This window comes from Hemitrygon akajei, chromosome 4 (genome assembly GCF_048418815.1).
Source record: "Hemitrygon akajei chromosome 4, sHemAka1.3, whole genome shotgun sequence".
Classification (NCBI taxonomy): Eukaryota; Metazoa; Chordata; class Chondrichthyes; order Myliobatiformes; family Dasyatidae; genus Hemitrygon; species Hemitrygon akajei.
In genome coordinates, this window is record NC_133127.1 from 151,873,176 (window position 1) to 151,893,660 (window position 20,485).

The 20,485-nt window shown below is 42.1% G+C and overlaps 1 protein-coding gene across 11 annotated transcripts in view; it reads left to right on the forward strand.

The window, feature by feature from the left end:
• The window catches only part of LOC140726788 (glutamate receptor 4), a 235,744-nt gene that overhangs the window by 139,196 nt on the left and 76,063 nt on the right, over positions 1–20,485 (forward strand). For all 11 annotated transcript variants that reach the window (XR_012098730.1, XM_073043623.1, XM_073043613.1 and 8 more), the window contains one exon: positions 581–685. Coding sequence is in view for 10 of the 11 variants with exons in the window: in XM_073043623.1 (XP_072899724.1) it covers positions 581–685 (105 nt within the window). In the remaining variant the exon portion in view is untranslated. The remainder of the gene's footprint in view (positions 1–580; positions 686–20,485) is intronic.

A 20,485-nucleotide genomic window follows, 5' to 3' on the forward strand; every position in this document is an offset into this window, starting at 1 on the left:
TTCGGGTCATTTTGTCTTTCAAAGGTGTAATGCTTATAATACTAAATGTGTAATTTAATTAGCCTAACTAACTATCTACTGTTTCTTACTTGAGTACCAGAAATATCTTGTTGATTCTGGCTGCTCAGAATATATTAACAATTCCCACCATTTCTTGCTTCTGCCTTGACGTCATTTAGTAGAGACACCAGGCTACAGACAGGCTTAAAGAGTAACCTGTTAGCCATCATTTCCTACATTGAAGCATGAATGATTAATAGAGCTCAGGACAGAGGGAGCCCACTTGCTTCTTCAAAACAACTATACAAACACTCCCTTTCCCTTGTCCTTGTTACAGAACCCAGTAGATTTTACTTTTCCAGTGCTATTTTCAAGTTGCAGTTGAATTAATATCCCTTACTCATTCAGGTAGTCATCCCAATCATAACTACTCACTTCATTATTATTTGGTAGCTGCCTCAGCACCCCTGGGACAGGATGGAAGAAAATTAAAATGGAAGTTGATGCTGTTATTGTGCTGTTTGAAATTTCAATCACAGTAATGACAATAATGCATATATTTCCTTTGAACTCATTAAAGGTACGGATCCAAGGTTTGACAGGGAACGTTCAGTTTGATAACTACGGTCGGCGAACAAACTTCACAATCGATGTATTTGAGCTGAAAAGTTCTGGCCATAGAAAGGTGAGTTATATAAAGCTAGAACAAATTGGTATTATCAAATCTTCAGCCTCAAAACAGTTTATTAAAAAAAATTATTAATAGGTAATTTATTTCTGATTCTTGCAGAGTTAATCAGGAAACCCTGTTGTCAAAGGTGTTACCCCAACTTAATGTAGCCCCCTGGCACGCTGTCCCTCAGCCAAGCACTGCCACTCACCCAACAACTGAGAGGTCTGCTCCGCCCACACCTCTGCCCCTTTAGGTCTGATATTACTCCAACAACCGGGCAGAGCCTACCACAGCTGAAACATTCTGACCTGTCGTTCCTTGCTCTCCTACCAGTATGGACAGCCCATGGACCCACCACCATTTCGTCAGTGCTAGTCTGAACTCAAACAATGACCTCTGGGCTACCAACAGCCACCCCACCCAACATGCATGCAGTGATAACCAGCAATTGGACACCAGCATTCTATCCCCGCAGCATGCACAATTTAAAGAGGGCGATCACATGGAATTCCACTAATTTCAATCCCGGAGGAGCCCCCACAATGTAGCCCCCGGCACGCCTCAGGCTCGCTCAGCTCGCTTCCGTCTAGGGGGAGCAGCCTTTGGCCCCGCTAAACTGGGTTATCAGCTTGTCTGGATGCTGTGAAATGTCCCCACCCTGCCAAATAACAGACAGTACACTATATGCGATTAAATGATTACACTTTATAGATCTTACTAGGACTAAGTGATTAATAATGATACAGTATATATGAAGGAAAAGAAAATAAAGAAAATGCACCAAAACTTATCAAAGTTCAAACTACTTTGTGCACAACCGTTGGAGCTCAATTAACGAAGTTCTCTAGCCACCATTCGATCCCCTCAGACCTCCTCAACTCGTAGCTCGGGATCACCCGAAGTGATCAACCAAGCACCCCCGGCACGTCTGTCTTCGTCTCCTCTCCTCGCCGAAACTCCTGGCCTCGGACCCCTGCTCAGGGTCTGTTCCATCATCCAGTTTACAGCATCGCGTCCTCTCTCTCTCACCCCCTCACGCTGACTCCCCAAATGCCTGCCAACAATAGTTTACAGACCCAGAAGAGAGAATAACGTTAATCCCAATTGGTTAACAAATGAATCCAATTCCCGTTATCAGTAAATTTTAACCCAAACAAACTGTGAGAGAAAGCACTTATCATAACAAAGAAGCATTCCTACTTTTAACAAAACAAAGAAGCCATTTTGATTAACATACGCAGTAACATAAAGAAACCAAGAAACCCCTTTACAGCAAGAAAAAAACCCTTACACTAACTTTATCATTTAAAAGTAATCTGCAAAATGTTTGATATTGCTTGTATAACTTCAGACTTTGGATAGTCGACAAATGGGAATAGGGACAGTGTCAGGAATTAAACTCGAAATGACTATCGTATCATATTTCAGTACATGAACCAATCATCCAGCCAATGTCTCGGATGACAGAACTCCCACTCTTTTTGTCTAATTCTATCAACTTGACCTACAAGCCTACTTTTTGCAGGATTTTTCATTCAAAAGCATTTGTGTTTCCATACAAGCCAGACAATATCACACATCTATAAAATTATCAAAGTTTTAGATGTCATACTGAATCTTCACAAACTTCTAAGAAGTAGAGGTGCTGTCGTATTTTCTTCACAATTACACCTATAACCAGGACAGGTCCTCTAAAATGATAACACTGAGGAATTTTAAATTGCTGACCCTCTTCACCTCTGATCCTCTCATGAGGACTGGCTCATGGGCCTCTGGTTTCCTCCTCCTGAAGTCAATAATCATCTCCTTGGTCTTGCTGACATTGAGGGAGAGGTTGTTGTAGTGGCACCGCTCAGACAGATTTTCAGTCTTGCTCCTATATGCTAATTCATCACGACTTTTGATTCAGCCAATGACAAAGGTGTCATCAATGGTACTAGATGTTTGGAGGACAGCCAACGTTGTTCCGCTGTTTAAAAAAGGCTCTGAACATAAACCAGGAAATTACAGGCTGGTCAGTCTAACAGCAGTTATGGGAAAGTTATTGGAAGGTGTTCTAAGGGATCGGATATATAAGTATTTGGATAGACGTGAATTGGTTAAGGATAGTCAGCATGGCTTCATGCGTGGTAGGTCACATCTAACCAATCTTATAGAATTTTTCAAGGAAGTTACCAGGAAAGTGGATGAGGCCAAGGCAGTGGATATTGTCCACATGGATTTTAGCAAGGCATTGAACAAGGTCCAGCATAGCAGTTGGTCAAGGAGGTTCAGTCGCTCAGCGTTCAGGATAAGGTAGTAAATTGGATTAGACATTGGCTTTGTGAGAGAAGCCGGAGAGTGGTAGCAGATGGTTGTCTCTCTGACTGGAGGCCTGTGACTACTAGCTTGCCTCTGGGATTGGTGCTGGGTCCATTGTTGTTTGTCATCTGTATCAGTGATCTGGATGATAATATGGTCAACTGGACACCAAGATTGGGGGTGCAGTGGACAGTGAGGAAGGCTATCGCGGCTTGCAGAGGGATCTGCATCAGCTTGAAAAATAAGCTGAAAATGGCAGATGGAATTCAATGCAGACTGTTGCAAGGTTTTGCACTTCAGTAAGACTAACAGGTCCATAATTCGTTGAAAGTGGCATCACAAATAGATAGGGCCATAAAGAAAGCTTTTGGCCCATTGGCCTTCATAAATTAGCTGAAGTTCTATAAGACATTGGTGAGGCCTAATCTGGAGTATTGTGTGCATTTTTGTCACCTACCTACAGGAAAGATGTAAAAAAAATTGAAAGAGTGCAGAAAAAAAATTACAAGGATGTTTCTGGGTCTGGAGGACCTGAATTATAAGAAAAGATTGAATAGGTTAGCACTGTATTCTTTAAAATGTAGAAATTAAGGTGAGATTTGATAGAGGTATACAAAATTATGAAGGGTATAGATAGGGTAAATGCAAGCAGGCTTTTTCCACTGAGATTGGGTGGGACTACAGCCAGATGTCATGGGTTAAGAATGAAAGGTGAGAAGTTTAAGGGGAACTTCTTCACTCAGAGGGTTGTGAGAGTGTGGAACAAGCTGCCATTGCAAGTGATGTGTGTGAGCTCGTTTTCAATGTTTAAGAGAAGTTTGGATAGATACATGTGTGATAGGGTTATGGAAGGCTATGGGTTGGGATGCAGGTCAATTTAAATGGTTTCAACGTGGATTAGATGGGCCAAAGGGCCTGTTTCTGTGCTGTACTTCTTTATGACTCTATCTGCAAAATTAAATATGGCATTGGACTTGCGCTTAGCTACACACTCATAAGTGTGAATTGAGTAGAGTGGGGGATAAGCTCACAACCTTGTGGTGCACCTGCGCTGATGGAGATTGTGGAGGAGATGGTGTTGCCAATCTGAACTGCCTGGGGTTTACAAGTGAGGAAATAAAAAGGATCAAATTGCACAAGGAGGCATCAAGGCTAAGGTCTTGAGCTTACTAATTAGTTTTAAGGGTGTGACAGTATTGAATACCAAGCTGTAGTTCATGAAGAACCTCCTGATGTATGCATCTTTGCTGTCCAGATGTTCTAGGGTTGCGTGAAGAGCCAATGAAATGGCATCTGCTGTTGATCTGTTATGCCGATAGGCAAACTGGTGCAGATCCAAGTCGCCTCTCAGACAGGAGTTGGTATGTTTCACCACCAGCCTCTCAAATGGGTGACTTCTTATTTCCCCTAGTTCTCTCACAGGAGGGGAGTTCTCCACATCCACTCTGTCAGAATCTCATGTGTTTTAGTCAAGTCCCCAGTACAGTTTTTCCCTATCAAACAGTAGCATAACTACCTACACTTGTATTTGATCCCTCCAACAATAAGCAATAATGTTCTGACAGCTTTCCTAATTACTTGCTATGCCTGAACAGTAGTCTTTTGTGAACCGTTCTATCTGCATCTGCGAGCTCTGCAATCTCTCTTCACTTAGTTAATATACTTTTAATTTTTACTGCCAAAATAGGCAATTTCATAACCTCCATTCCTTTTTCTCACATGTTTATCAAGAATCACATTAAATGTATTATGTGTTAGTCATTTGTAGTACTTTGTTTTTGGTGAACACCTGCTAACCATTCTCTAGGTAAAGAAATACCTCCCAACCTTAATTTTAACTACCAATTATCTTAGAACTATTGCTTCTAAAGACTCACATTTGGATATGAAGCTAACTGATCTTCAAAGCACACCTTGACTCAGTGCAGTTTTAAAATGTATTAGCTGTAGACAATTACAAGTTCAAAAAAGAAGTATTTTTTATATCTGACAGGGTGTGGATGAGCCAAATTTCTTGCTAAGCTATGAGCTTTTATAGGGTATTGAAACAGATACTCCCAAAATGGTGTAAATGCTGATAAACTATTTGCCTTGCAGTGATAAACTGGTAAGTCAGAATTCATTAGAAAGTCCTGGTTTATTGCGCTGCGCTACCATTTTGATTATTTCAAGAGCACTCTCCCAGACTTTGCAAGAAGTTGATTATCATTGTGCCATTTACTGTAGATTCCTTCTTCATTGCAAGAGATTTGCGGTATCACAATAGGGTAGTATTGATGCAAGATTAGAGGCAGTGGTGAGGCCAAACCTGGGTACAACATTGAATTTGGTCTTCACGTTTAAAGACTGATAGTTTGCACCGAGATGAAGATGATAGCTAATGAAGAAAGTTTGGAAAGGTTGACCTTTATCAAATTTTAGAAGAATACAAGGTAACCCTAATGAAACTTAAGATTCTGGGTGAATGCTGAGTGGATGTTCGTGCGATATCTGGGACCAGGCATCACTATGTTCAGGCTAAGGTGTTGGCTGTTTAAGACAGATGAGGAAAATTCCTTCACACTGAGTGCTGTGAATCTTTGGAGTTCTCTATCCAGAAAGCTCTGCTGGTGGAATCACTGTATGACAGCAAGGCAAAAATAGGAAGAATACTTGAACAGAGGTATATACAGGGAGGAAGTGGAAATAGATACTGAAGCTGCCATGATCTTATTGAATCACTGAACAGGTTTCAGAGCCTAATTGGCCTGTTATTAAAACAGAAATTTCTGGAAATTTCTTGAGTAGGTCAATGGCGTCTGTGGAAAGTAGCAAAAATAATGTTTCCGATCAATAACCTTCCATAGAACAGGTTTAGTGGTTCAATATTCCACCTCCCAGTATTTTAGAGACTGAATTTTAGTGTACTTTCTTCTACACGTCTTCTGTTAACACAGCCAGGGATGATTGTGGAATCTGTCAGCTACAATAGCTCATTGCCATGCAATTGCTGAAACATATTTCTCCAAAACCCTACACATGCCTTACAATTATATCGATGTCTTGAATTTCCCCAGATTCCATTATTGTGACATTAATGACCTTGCCTTCAACTGCCAAGACTCCATGATCTGCAGTGCCTCTGTTGCTACGCTATTACAGCTGAGAGTGTCGGAGTTCAGAGTTCGATTCCAGCGTCCTCTGTTAGCAAGCTTGTACGTTCCTTCCCATGTGCATACAGTTTTCCTCCAGATGTTCCGGTTTCCTCTCATGGCCCAAAGACATACCAGTTAGTAGGTTAATTGGTCACTGTAAATTGTCCTGTGATTAGACTAGGGTTAAATCAGTGGGTTGCTGGGTGGCGTAGCTCAAAGGGCCAGAAGGATCTGTTTTGTGCTGTATCTCTATATGAATAAAATGATAAAAGTAAGTGATTCCCGGTCCCACTGCCTCTGTACCTCTCTTCTTTCACTGTGCATATCAAAATACACCTTGTCACCCTCAGATCACCCTTCGTGGCTTTTGCCCACTGTTGCTTATGTTGCTAGTAAGTGGTGTGGGACAAATTAACTACCTGATGATGCTGCATGAAAGTAGGTAGTTATGTTGTTATTCATGTCGATCTGGAAAAATCTTGGGCACTTCTGAAATCCTGGATTTTCCTTTGTTGAGATGCATTCTAATTACTTTCCAAGGACATTTCAGACCATGGGGGAAAAAATGAAATCAGGGCACAAAACATTTCATTCATGACATAGATCATAGACAGTACATTTCTGGGAAATTATGTGCCATTATTATATGTTTTGTTAAGTGCCCACTAACCCATTTGCTCCTTGTAGAATTCTTTTGAGGATGTGTATTAATGTGTGGATTTATCAAGAATGATTTCAGCACACCTAAGGAATTAATTCTGAGTCATATGAAGAGTTTTATCTGTTTATCTTGGAGTACTGTGAAGTTCGAGGATTAGAAAGTGTGTCTTGTGTTAATTATAAACTCTTCTGTAATCAGACAATCAAAGGGTGGCATGTCTAAGTGTGGTTTATATACCCATACTTGAGGAAGGACAGCTATCTGTCTTCACTGAACAGACGACTGAAGCAAATGCAGTATTACTGTCATGAATTCTAATACCCACTACTGAGTAATTATCATCAGCAGATTGAGAGTGGAAGGCTTGATCTTCTTCAACAACACATTCTGGACATTTTTTCCTCCCAGGTAAAAGAGAGATATTGATTGAGTTATGAATAGGTACTATAGGGTTGAACTTGGTCTTCCTGTTGTAACTTAATGCAAGGTCGTTCATGCATTGGGGAGGGGAGTGCAGAAGAGCCTCCTTCTCAGATCTGTAGAACTGAGGAGCCTGCTAGAGATTTCCATTGGTAAGCAACATATTTGTATGCTAATTAAATACACTTAGCCCTGCCTGATATAAAGACACTTGCATTACAGTTAAACTCTGCCTGTGAAAAGCTGTAGAGATATGACAATCTAACCCTGAAAGAAAGAGGGAATTCAGGTATTGCAGCTACTGATGGTTGGTGTGGAAAATTCATGCCAAAGGAACGAACGTAACAAGCAAGAGGAATCAGCCATTCACCTACACCTGCTCTGCCCTTCAATAATACCATGGCTGATCTTTGATTTCAGTACCACATTTCAGCACTAAGTCTATTTCTCTCAATGGATGGATTCACCCAAAGAACACATTGGCTCGTTCGTCATCAACATACCACTGCCTCAGTAGTAATCGCACCTTATAGTCCTTGCTAAATTAGGAGAACTTGGCTGAAAGGGACACAGAGGTGTTATTGCCTGCTTCACTCTCCGATTGGAGCAGTCAGGGAGACTTCCGCTCTGGACTGCTTATTTTTGGGAGCCTGCCCCTTTAGCAAGGAATATACACAGCTAATATGAAAAATATGAATATTAACTGATCTTATTTAACTATATTTAATTAACCAACATTTTGCGATTATCAAGAGACTTATATTTTTCTCATAAGCGTGGAAGCATTGTTCGGGTAGTCTGCCCACCTTTTGAGTTACAGAGGTTAAAGAAAGCTCAGCAGAATGCAAAGCTGTAGAGAAGTAGTAGGACACAGAAAGGTGAATGCTGATAGTGAAGCCTGCCAAAACACACCGTTAATAATTGCGTAGCTGATTGAAATTAATCAGGAAAGCTGTGCTCCTCAGTGGATTTAGTTTCATGTTGTGCATTGAGCATTATCTGATTATGAACCATTCAGTGATATAGTTGTATTAGAGCCCTTAGTGCAATCTGCGGATCGACTGTTTACTGTGAAATTGCAGCAGGTGCACTGCAATGCACTTGGTAAAACAGTCAGGAATTATTTACTGCGGTCATGCGTCAGAGCAGCAACTCCCACGTCTTGCCTTCAGTCTAGATCTCGGCTGCAAAGCAAGCAATTTACACTGCTGCATGTGAATCTATGACCAAGTTGAATGCAGAAAAATATACTATGGGCTGCTTCTTCAGCCATGTAATTTAATCAAACCTGTCAAGCCTCAATTATCCCAATGGCTGTGAGTGGCATTTTGAGAGAATGCTGTCTGTAAGAAAAAGGCAAAGACAAAAGCACTGAAATCAGACTGCAATTTATGTGATCTTTCTTTTAAAACAAACGTCCACTGATCCCAGTTGTCTGGCCTTGGTAGAAAATGATTTAATACCATAGAAAAATTCCTCATTGACATTTCTGTCCCTTTGGGACTTTAATGTGGTCATTGCTACTGTATGTACTGGTGTAAACCAAGTATAATGGTTGTGTGTGTGTGTGTGTGTGTGTGTGTGTGTGTGTGTGTGTGTGTGTGTGTGTGTGTGTGTGTGTGTGTGTGTGTGTGTGTGTGTGTGTGTGTGTGTGTGTGTGTGTGTGTGTGTGTTAATGATGCCTTCCAAAGCTGATCTCAGAACTGCAAGATAGATCATAACACAGTTGTCTTTTAATGCATACAGTCATTTGCCTAGGGCTGACACTTCCCTATTAAATAATATGACAGAGTAATACTTAAAATTATAGTGGTTAAATTCACATTTCCATCTCATGGTGAATTTTCCCCTTCATTTGAACTGAAGAATATAGAAAGCAATCGTTAAAGCCCCTCTAACTATGAATAACCTGCTCTTCAACAACCTCCCTGCTTCAATGTGAAATTCAAACAGTGACTCTTTTGGAAAGAGCTATTTACAGTTTATCACACTTTGTGTGGAAAAACCTTCCCTCACTCCTATATGACTGAGAATAAGACCCATAAATCCTGTGGCAAACTCCCCATCGGGAGCAGTTGTTTGTCCATACCTACCCTGCCAAATTCCTTGATGGTGAATAAAACAAGTTCCACAAGGATATCAGATTGACAGGATTGTGTCAATAAGTTGCGACTCTCCCGTGTAGCTTCGATGGGAATCATCATGCACTGTATTCCCATTTAGGACAACCAGAGCTGAAATCCACAGTTACAGCCATGGGTACTTCAGTAAGCAGCTGTGTTTTAAGATGATTAAAAAATCTATCGACCCTCAAGACGGCAGACTCAAGACTCTATTGAAATTCTCTTTTAAGAATTGAAATGCAGAGACATTAGACCCCCCCACTCCAACTATCCTCCTGGTGAATGTACAATCTCTAGAAAATAAAACTGAAGATCTCAATGCAAGATTGCAGTACCAGAGGGACAACAGGGACTGCTGTGTACTTAGCATGACTCACCCCCACCATTTTGGAGGGAGCACCGCAGCCCGAGCGACTCACCGCACTGACAGGACAGCTGAGTCTTTAAAAGGTAGCAGGGGTGGAGTATGCTGTATGGTTAACTGATTGTAGTGCACAGACGCAGCGGTTCTGTCTCAATCCTGCTCTCCCATCCTGGAACACCTAGTGGTCAAGATCCATCCCATCTTATCTGACAAGGGAGTTTTCCGCCATCATTCTAGTAGCGGTGTACATCAGGCAGGCACTGGAGGAGCTGAGCACAGTCACAGAACTGCCCTCCTGATTTCAAACGGTCAGCATAGAGAAGTCTCTGAACAACTACCACCAACATATCACCTGTGGAACCAGAGGTGCCAACACACCATCATAAATACTTACCGTGCCATCCCACACCCACACTTTGGAAAGTCCAATAGCTGGCTATATTTCCAGTCCCAACATATAGGCAGAGATTAAGTGATGACCAGTGAAGAAGGAATGGTCAAGAGAGACAGAGGAGCACTTAGATGGTGGCATTGAGTTGGACAATATTCAGGGATTCATCTTTGAATTCCAACAGCCCAATCAGCGCCAGGAGCAGGCCACAGCAACAAGGTTTCTTGCAGGTTGGTTACACTTGTTTAAAAGTACGGAAGGGACAAGCAGGGCGGCCATTGTTGGGAGCAGGCCAGTGACGAGAGTGAGAATGTCAGGCTTTGGCTGGAAAGAGACGTTGGCTCTGGGTTGTTCTGTTAAGGTTCCCTTTTTGTCTCTCTTATTGTACCTAGTGTAGTAAACGCTGTAGTGTGTTCTTCATGCCAGATGCTGGAGTCCTGGAAGACCCAGAGTCTCCCAGGGAACTACATCTGCGTGAAGTGCACCCGGCTGCAGCTCCTTGAAGACCGTGTTAGGGATCTGGAGCAGCAGCTGGATGATCTTCAGCTTGTGTGGGAGAATGAGGAGATAATTGATCAGAGTTCCAGGGAAGGGGTCACCAGTAGCTGGGTGTCTGTCAGGAGAAACTGAAATGTTGGGAGCTGAATGTCTAAGGTTACACATTGTATTGGAGGGATAGGAAGGTAGGCAGAGGGGGTGGCGTGGCTCTGCTGGTAAAGATGTGACATAAGATCAGAAGATGTTGAATCCCTGTGAGTTGAGTTAAGAATCTGCAAGGGTAAAAAGACCCTGATGGCAGTTATATACAGGCCTCCCAACAGTAGCTGGGATGTGGACCACAGATTACAACAGGAAATAGAAGGGGCAAGTTAAAAGAGCAATGATATGATAGTCATGGGAGATTGCAACGTACCAGTCAATTGGGAAAATCAGGTTGGAAATGGATCTCAAGAGAGTGAGTTTGTTGAATGCCTATGAGATGGCTTTTTGGAGCAAATTGTTGTTGGGCCTACTGGGGGATCAGCTATACCTGATTGGGTGTTATGTAATGAACCAGAAATGATTAGGGAGCTTAAGGTAAAATAACCCTGAGAGGCAGTGATCACAATATGATTGAATTCAATTTGAATTTTGATAGGGAGAAAGTTAAATCTGATGTATCAGTATTTCAGTGGAGTAAGGGAAATTACAGCAATATGAGAGAGGAGTTGGCCAAAGTAAATTGGAAGGAGCTGCTAGCAGGGATGCCAGCAGAGCAGCAATGCTGTGAGCTTCTGGGAAAAATGAAGAAGGTGCAGGACATGTGTATTCCAAAAATAAAGAAATACTCAAATGACAAAATAGTACAACCGTGATTGACAAGTGAAGTGAAAGTGAATGTAAAAGCAAAAGAGAAGGCATACAACAAAGCAAAAATTTGTGTGAAGACAGAGGATTGGAAGCTTTTAAATGCTACAAAGAGAAACTAAAAGAATCATTAGGAGGGAAAAGATGGAATATGAAAGCAAGCTAGCAAATAATATCAAAGTTGATAGTAAAAGCTTTTTCAAGTATGTAAAATATGAAAGAGAGATGAGAGTGGATATAGAACTGCTAGAAAATGAGGCTGCAGAAATAATAACGGGGGCCAAGGAGATGGCAGATGAACTAAATGAGTATTTTGCATCAGTCTTCACTGTGGAAGACACTAGCAGTGTGCCAGATGTTGAAGAGTGTGAGGGAAGAGAAGTGGGTGCAGTTACTATTAGAAGAGAGAAGGTGCTCAAAAAGCTGAAAGACTGAAGGGTGCATAAGTCACCCAGACCAGATGAACTGCATCCTAGAGTTCTGAAAGAGGTAGTGATAGAGATTGGGGAGGCATTAGTAATGATATTTCAAAAATTATTTGATTCTGGCATGGTGCTAGAAGACTGGAAAATTGCAAATGTCACTCCACTCCTTAAGAAAGAAGGGAGGCAGTGGAAAGGAAATTATAGACCAGTTAGCATGACCTCGGTAGTTAGGAAGATGTTAGAGTCAATTGTTAAAGATGAGGTTATGGAGTACTTGGTGATGCAGGACAAGATAGGATAAAGTCAGCATGGTTTCCTTAAGGGAAATGTGAACAGTTTTGGACTCCTTATCTAAGATGTGCCGACATTGGAGAGGGTTCAGTGGAGGTTCACAAGGATGATTCCGGGAATGAAAGGAACGTCTTCATGAGTTCAATGTCCATTTAGAAATCAGATGGCAGAGGGGAAGAAGCTGTTCCAGAATCGCTGAGTTTGTACCTTCAAGCTTCTGTATCTCCTGTAACAGTGAGGCCACTGCACAGGATTGGAAAAAGCTGCAGAAAGCTGTAAACTCAGCCATCTCCACCATGGGCACTAGCCTCCTCAACATTAAAGACATCTTTAAAAGGCGTTACCTCAAAAAGGCAGCATCTGTTATTAAGAAGCCCCCATCATCCAGGACGTGCCTTCTTCTCATTGCTATGATCAAGGTGTAGGTACAGGAGCCTGAAGACAAATACTCAAAGTTTCAGGAACAGATTCTTCCCTTCCACCATTGATTGGACAATACACTAGCTCACTACTTCTTTCTTTTTTTCTCTCTCTGTTTCCACAACTTATTTTTATACGTTTCTTCGTGTAATTTATAGTTTTTCATATTATTTTATATTGCACTTTACTGTTGCCACAAAACAACAAATTTCAAGACATATGCCAGTGATAGTAAGCCTGATTCTGATTCTGAAATTTCATTTTATTTGTGAAAAAAGAATACTGAAGCTTGAAATGGAACTGTCAATGATTTATTTCAAACAAAATGGGTATTTATTTATGGTTAATAGTTATTATAATCTTTTTGATCATTTGCTTAATCTGGCAGTGTTCCTACAGACTGGAGAGAACTCATACAGTGTTAGGTGGAGGAATATGTTTTATTAATATGTAAGCAATATTCCATAGGTCACGGAAATTTGAGATAAGACAGAACTCTGCAGATATTTCAAGTCAGATGGTGGCGTGTTTGGACACAGCGGTCTCTCTAGAGTCCTACCAAAGGTGTGATTGTTCGCCGTTTGCTTTTTTGTCACGATCACATGACACTGTTGGGTATCAACGACATCAAGTACTGCAGGCCTACCTCGCTAGCGAGTTGCTTAATAGCCATGGAGCTGGACGTGTTGCGGACCCAGTGGCGGTGTGCAGAGGCAGTGCGAGATCCAGCAGATGAGGCTGATCATCTTGGACATTTTTGCTGTGATCTTAAGACTTTGTTGAATATTGGTGATGTAGAACCCCGCGAGTCTGATTCACTGGTTCGCTGGCGGGACTGACGGCAGGGGGGCTGTGTGGCTGTGGTTGAGGTGTGGACCAGGCCTCATTCATGTCACCTGTGGCGGCCGCTGAGGAAGGAGATGCGGGAGCTGGCTGTGTGTCACTGAATTCCGCATAGGGTTGGAGGCTAGCCCTTCCTGTCAGCGCTCCCTTCCAGTGTTTGCTTGGTGGGAGACAAGCTGGACTGCGTTCGATTGTGGCTGCCCTGCGTGGTACGAGGAACTACTGCAGGCTGTTCTTGCAGAAACGTGGCACAAGTACAGCATCCATGCACCATCCGTCTACAGGCCAAGACACTCAGGGATTTGGGCTGTTTTCTTATTTTTTAACATTAAGTTTGAAACTATGATTTTCTGCTATCATAATTAAATGTGCTGTGTGTGACTGTGGTTCTGCGTTTTGCCCTTTTGCCCCAGAGGAACACTGTTTCGTTTGCCTGTATTCATGTATATGGTTGAATGACAATTAAATTTGAACTTGAACTTGGGCTTGATTTTGCAACTTGGATAGAATCAGAGGAAAGGAAGACAGAGTCGGTCAAATCATGCTGGCTGTAGCTGGCCTTCAAAACACTCCCCTGCTAGTAAGTTGTGTGCCTGCTGAGTGACAGATGCCAGCACATCTGTCACTCTGTGCCGTGGTTGGACTCGACACGAATCGCTGTATTGCCGGAATTGCTGGGCATTACACGGGGGAATCTGCATCTCTAATCCTATGCCAGTCCGACCAGACGTGGGATTTTGAAGCCCCTCTGTTCCTCAATGGTGGTTCTCAATTGGAGATTAGGAAGGAAGGAATAGGTTCCTATTTAATTTTTAAAACTGCCTGCAGCCAATTCACTGGCTTTTAGATGTCTTTGATGTCGGAGCTTGAGGTTCTAAGCTGTGGCCCACTCTGCACCAAGGCCTTGCTGGACACCGTCTGATAGGGAGGGTCACCTTGATCAGCCTTCACAGCTGTCGCACGTGTGGGGTGCCGGGGATTGCTGCTGAGAAGTGTAGGTGGGAGGCAGTTTCCAGTGTGATCGGCCCAATAGTCCAGGTCAATAGAACTGGGAAAAATGCTGCAGCTAACTGAATAGTATTAACTTCAGATTCATAACAACATATGGTGATAGAACTATGGACAGCTTTATCATGGAAACAGGCCTTTTGGCCCACTGAGTCCATTAGCATCAGAGTGTAGGGACCCGAGGTGAGGGATGGGCCGGTTCAGTTTGTTGTTCTGCTCTGCGCTGAACTAAGGGTCTATGGACAGGACTGTCCTTGTGGACTTCAGAATGCTGCTTACTGGCATTTATTGCATGCATGATTTGTGTTTTTTGTTTCTCTCTGCATATTGAGTTTTCGGTGGTCTTTTTAATGTTTTTTTTGTGTTTCTTTGTTTCATGGCAGCCTGTTAGGAGATGAATCTCAAGGCTGTACAGTGTACAGATACTTTGATAATGAATGCACTTTGAACTTTGAAACACCTATTTAAAGCAATCTGACCCTGAACCATTTATTTTTTTCCCAAATTCTTGAAAGCTTCTACGCAGATTACAAAACTCATTTAAAAAGAGGAAGCAATTTACAGTGAGCAGCTGACCTGCCAAAGCCAAATACAAGAGATTCTGCAGATACTGGAAATCCACAGCAATACACAGAACGTTGTGTACTAACCTACCAAACAGGCACTTTTGGGATATGGGAGGAACCTGATGCAATTGAAGGAAGCCCGCGTGGTCACAGAGCGCATATACTCACTGCATCACTGCACTGTCCCGCTGATGCTGGGGCTAAACGTGGTGAAGAAGTGAATGGGGAGGGCACAGTGTCATGTTGAAAAGCACATGAGGTGAAGTGACAAATGGAGGGACAGTGGTTTCTGGTACCAGAACAATAACAGAAGATGTATCTAAGACAAGTAGCAAATGGAAACTGCAGCATTATTGCGAGAATATTGTCTGAAAAAGTGGAAGCATTTGTTGAGGTAGGAAAGTCATCAAGTTCCGCTAACCTAGTTGTTATAGAAGAAAGAATAAAGAGGGTTACAGAGATGTGGATTGTGCTGATGTGGTAACAGAGAACTACAAAGCCTAAAAGTAGAACCATGGAATGCAGCTATGACAACACCCAGGAACTTTATTAATTATGTTTTTGCAGGCATCCGTTGCTGTAATAGGAACTTGGATTTAACGTTAACTAAGATAGACTTGTGGATAATCATTTTACTCTGTAATCAAGACTAGTTTGTTACTTAATTAAGCCTTCCTATAGCCACCATTCTGTAGTCAATACCTCGTTTTACTGTTAATAAAGTTTCTGTGTAATCTTGCCTACTGAGAACGTAAAAGCTGCACCAAATTCGCACTCAGGTAGATCAGCTTTGACTGGTCTAATACGAACCAGATTTAATAAATCACCTGTAGTTTTTAACTCCAGTTGGCCTTTCCACTCACTCTTAGTTAAGGCCATCATCCCTGCTGGTGCGTAGGCCGCTAGCAGCAGCTTGCCAGGGCCCACAATCCTCAGCCAGTCTTTTCAGCTTGTCCCCAGGTATAGCTCATCTTCTTGGTGTCAGCCTCAAGGTTGCATGGCCAGATGCTCTCTGGCCAGCCTTTCTGCTGCCTTCTCTGGGGATTCTACATTAGCACTTGCCTAATTTTACATTCCATGTCCCAGTGGTGCTGATTCTGGATGATCAGACCTGCAGCTTTCACAACACCTCTTCATATGCCTTCTGGGTGAAAACCCTTCCTTTCCCAGGGACGGATCTTTAGAGCTCCTCATGGTGTTTCTGTAGCTCTGGGTTTTTACGAGATGGTGTTGCTAGCCCCAAGGCCAGCTCTCCTCCTTACACAGCCTGGCTTGACACCATCCATGCTGGAGTTCATTTGCTCCTACACTGGTTATATATTCTGAGGAAATCATGAGATTGGTAGATATGCATGTTGATTGTATTATATATGCAAATTTGAAAAGTACTCTTGCAAAAATGATGGGCAACTTAACATATTCAGGATTATTTCTGGTTAGATAAGCATTTTTATGTTGGATACAGAATTGTATTCTTGTTGCGTGTGATAGCGTGTTTACATGAGGGCAATGTAAATGAGTCTGTGAGCTTTATGAAAACTTTATCCGGGGAACTGCCTGCACCTTCTTTGATAACACAAAGTTTCTTGCAGCTGCAGACCATTAGATGAGAATAGCAGATTGGAAAGGCTTCTAAATACAATAAGGGATTTGACAAACGTTCAGCTGATTTCTTTTTTCTGAGCAAAGCAAAGGTTAGTCGTGCAAGATGATGCGCTGAGGGCTGTGGAGCAAGAGGAAGGCCTGGAAATTATATTATGTGAACCTCTTGAGACTGTTACAGAAGTTAATAAAGTGTTAGAACAAGAACAGGAGCAAAAGAGAAACCAGCAGTTTGTCTTTTTGTAAAATACTGGCAACAACTCATATAGGATGCTGTGTACAGTTTTCATTTCCTCACATAATCACTGACTTAAAAGGATTTGGAAAAGGTTCACAGATTGATACCTACTTTCAAGGCCACTAGTTGCACAATAGATTTGCACAGTTGAGGCTTTTCTATTTCAAAAGCTCTGAACTCAAGGGAATTTGATGACTTTAAAATAATGGTTCAGTCTTGAGTTTATGGGTGACTTTGGTTTGATAAGTTGGAGAGAATCGAGGAATATCAGTATCATAATAAACAGCCCAGATGTTGGGAAGTAGTTGTGATGTTGGTGTGTGCAGGAAGTGGAGATTTGCTGAGCAGGAGCCACATTGAAAGGGCAGGAGTACTGCATCTCCCACTCCCCATTCACACTTGAAACTTGGTTGATTGCCTTCAGGACCCAAGGGAACATTCCCAGGATGGCTTCTCTCCTACTTGTTTATTTAGCTCTCTGTCTTTTTCTCTCCTGAAGGGCCCTGCAGCTGAGGCTGGAGCAGATCATGTTCTTCACCATCCTGCATCTTGAGTACCTGTGGCTGGCTTGATGAATCCTCTGTTAACTTTCAGTCCACAGTCCATTAGTTTTCAGATATTCCTGTGGCATGTACATTGGGGCAAAGACGGGTTTGTGGGAAGGATAACTTGACAAAGGTAGGGGTATTAGGGGAAACAAAAGAGGATGAGAAGGGAAGACCACACCTCTTCATATGCCTTCTGGGTGAAAACCCTTCCTTTCCCAGGGATGGATCTGTGGAGCTCCTCATGGTGTTTCTGTAGCTCTGGGTTTTTACGAGATGGGGTTGCTAGCCCCGAGTCCAGCCCTCCTCCTTACACAGCCTGGCTTGAGACCATCTATGCTGGAGTTCATTTGCTCTTACACTGGTTATATACTCTGAGGAAACGTGCGTGGAAGGTCATGTTTAACAAATCTTATTGAATTTTTTGAAGAGCTTACTAGGAAAGTTGACAAGGGTAAAGCAGTGGATGTTGTCTATATGGACTTCAGTAAGGCCTTTGAAAAAGTTCTGCACGGAAGGTTAGTTAGGAAGGTTCAATCGTTAGGTATTAATATTGAAGTAGTAAAATGGATTCAACAGTGGCTGGATGGGAGATGCCAGAGAGTAGTGATGGATAACTGTTTGTCAGGTTGGAGGCCAGTGACTAGTGGTGTGCCTCATGGATCTGTACTGGGCCCAATGTTGTTTGTCATATACATTAATGATCTGGATGATGGGGTGATAAATTGGATTAGTAAGTATGCAGATGATACTAGGTAGGTCGTGTTGTGGATAATGAAGTAGGTTTTCAAAGCCTGCAGAGAGATTTAGGCCATTTAGAAGAGTGGGCTGAACGATGGCAGATGGAGTTTAATGCTGATAAGTGTGAGATGCTACTTTTTGGTAGGAATAATCCAAATAGGACATACATGGTAAATGGTAGGGCATTGAGGAATGCAGTAGAACAGAGTGATCTAGGAATAATGGTGCATAGTTCCCTGAAGGTGGAATCTCATGTGGATAGGGTGGTGAAGAAAGCTTTTGGTATGCTGGCCTTTATAAATCATAGCATTGTATATAGGAGTTGGGATGTAATGTTAAAATTGTACAAGGCATTGATGAGGCTGAATTTGGAGTATTGTGTACAGTTCTGGCCACCAAATTATAGGAAAGATGTCCACAAAATAGAGAGAGTACAGAGAAGATTTACTAGAATGTTACCTGGGTTTCAGCACCTAAGTTACAGGGAAAGGTAGAACAAATTAGGTCTTTATTCTTTGGAGCATAGAAGGTTGAGGGGGGGACTTGATAGAGATATTTAAAATTATGAGGGGGATAGACAGAGTTGATGTGGATAGGCTTTTTCCATTTAGAGTAGAGGAGATTCAAACAAGAGGACATGAATTAAGAGTTAAGGGACAGAAGTTTAGGGGTAACATGAGGGGGAATTTCTTTACTCAGAGTGGTAGCTGTGTGGAACGAGCTTCCAGTAGAAGTGGTAGAGGCAGGTTTGATATTGTCATTTAAAGTAAAATTGGATAGGTATATGGACAGGAAAAGAATGGAGGGTTATGGGCTGAGTGCGGGTCTAGGTGAGAGCAAGTGTTCGGCACGGACTAGAAGGGCCGAGATGGCCTGTTTTCATGCTGTAATTGTTATATGGTTATATATGTTATAAGACAGGTGTGGGGCAAGGGAAAGGAATTTGAATACCAAACCTATAGTTGACGAGGTCAGGATGAGATATGGAGAAGGGGAGGAAGAAGAAGGGAAAAGGTGATAAGGGCAGAAGCTAGTGGGATCTCCTTGTTGCAATAAGCCTATCTCTATTGTGTTCGAAAAAGGAATAGCATCTCTGATTCGTAAGCTAAGTCTGTCCTGCACACACATGCCAAAGGAGTAAAACCACAGGAGTTTCAACGACTCAGTCATTTAAAATGGAAGCTTACCACCTTCTAATAATTACTTCTCACTTTTCTGTTTCTGCTAAATGATGGTGTTGTGAACTGTGGGCCTTGACTCTGTTACCACTAATAATAGTCAGCACTTGTTCCATGGGATTAGCTCAGGGCAGCTGCATTTTTCCCTTCGGTTATCTCTTGCTGCTTCCAGTTACCTGCCACCTTGTCTTTCAAATAAACCTGAATGTGCTGATTGGTATGGTGCAATATGTTTGCATGGTGTAATCATCATGTCTCCAAGTAAGGTATGTGAGATGGGGCATGGAGACTTGTAGCAAGGTTTTGTGAGTGTGGCAGAGCGATTGAATGCTGATAACAATCGTGATAAAACAACAGAGGAGAAGGTGGGTATGGAACAGTGCCGATAAAAAAAGTATTCACCCCCTCCCCATGTTTTATTGTTTTACAACGTTGAATCACAGTGGGTTTAATTTGTCTTTTTTTGACACTGATCAACAGAAAAAGACTCTTTCATGCCAAAGTGAAAACAGATCTCTACAAAGTGATCTAAATTAATTACAAATATAAAACACAAAATAAATGATTGCATAAATATTCACCCCTTTAACATGACACTCTAAATCATCACTGGTGCAGCCTATTGGTTTTAGAGGTCACATGTTTAGTTAAATGGCGATCACCTGTGTGCAGTCAAGGTGTTTCAATTGATTGTAGTAAAAGTACACCTGTATCTGGAAGGTCCAACTGCTGGTGAGTCAGTGTCCTGGTAAAAACTTCACCTTGAAGACAAAAGAACACTCCAAGCAACTCTACAAAAAGGTTATTAAAAAGCACAAGTCAAGAGATGAATACAAGAAAATTTCCAAGTCATTGAATATCCTTTGGAGTACAGTTAAGTCGATCATCAAGAAATGGAAAAAATATGGCACAACTGTAAATCTGTCCAGAGCAGCCATCCTCAAAAACTGACTGACTGTGCAAGAAGGGGACTAGTGAGGGAGGCCACCAAGAGTCCATGACAACTCTGGAGGAGTCACAAACCTCGGTGGCTGAGATGGGAGAGACTCTGCAACAGTTCCCCAGGTGCTTCACTAGTTGCAGCTTTATGAGAGAGTGGCAAAGAGAAAGTCACTGTTGAGGGAAAAAACTCATGTGAAATCTCAGCTAGCTTCCCAAAAGGCATGTGAGAGACTCTGAGTCAGCTGGAAGAAGGTTTTATGGTCTGATGAAAT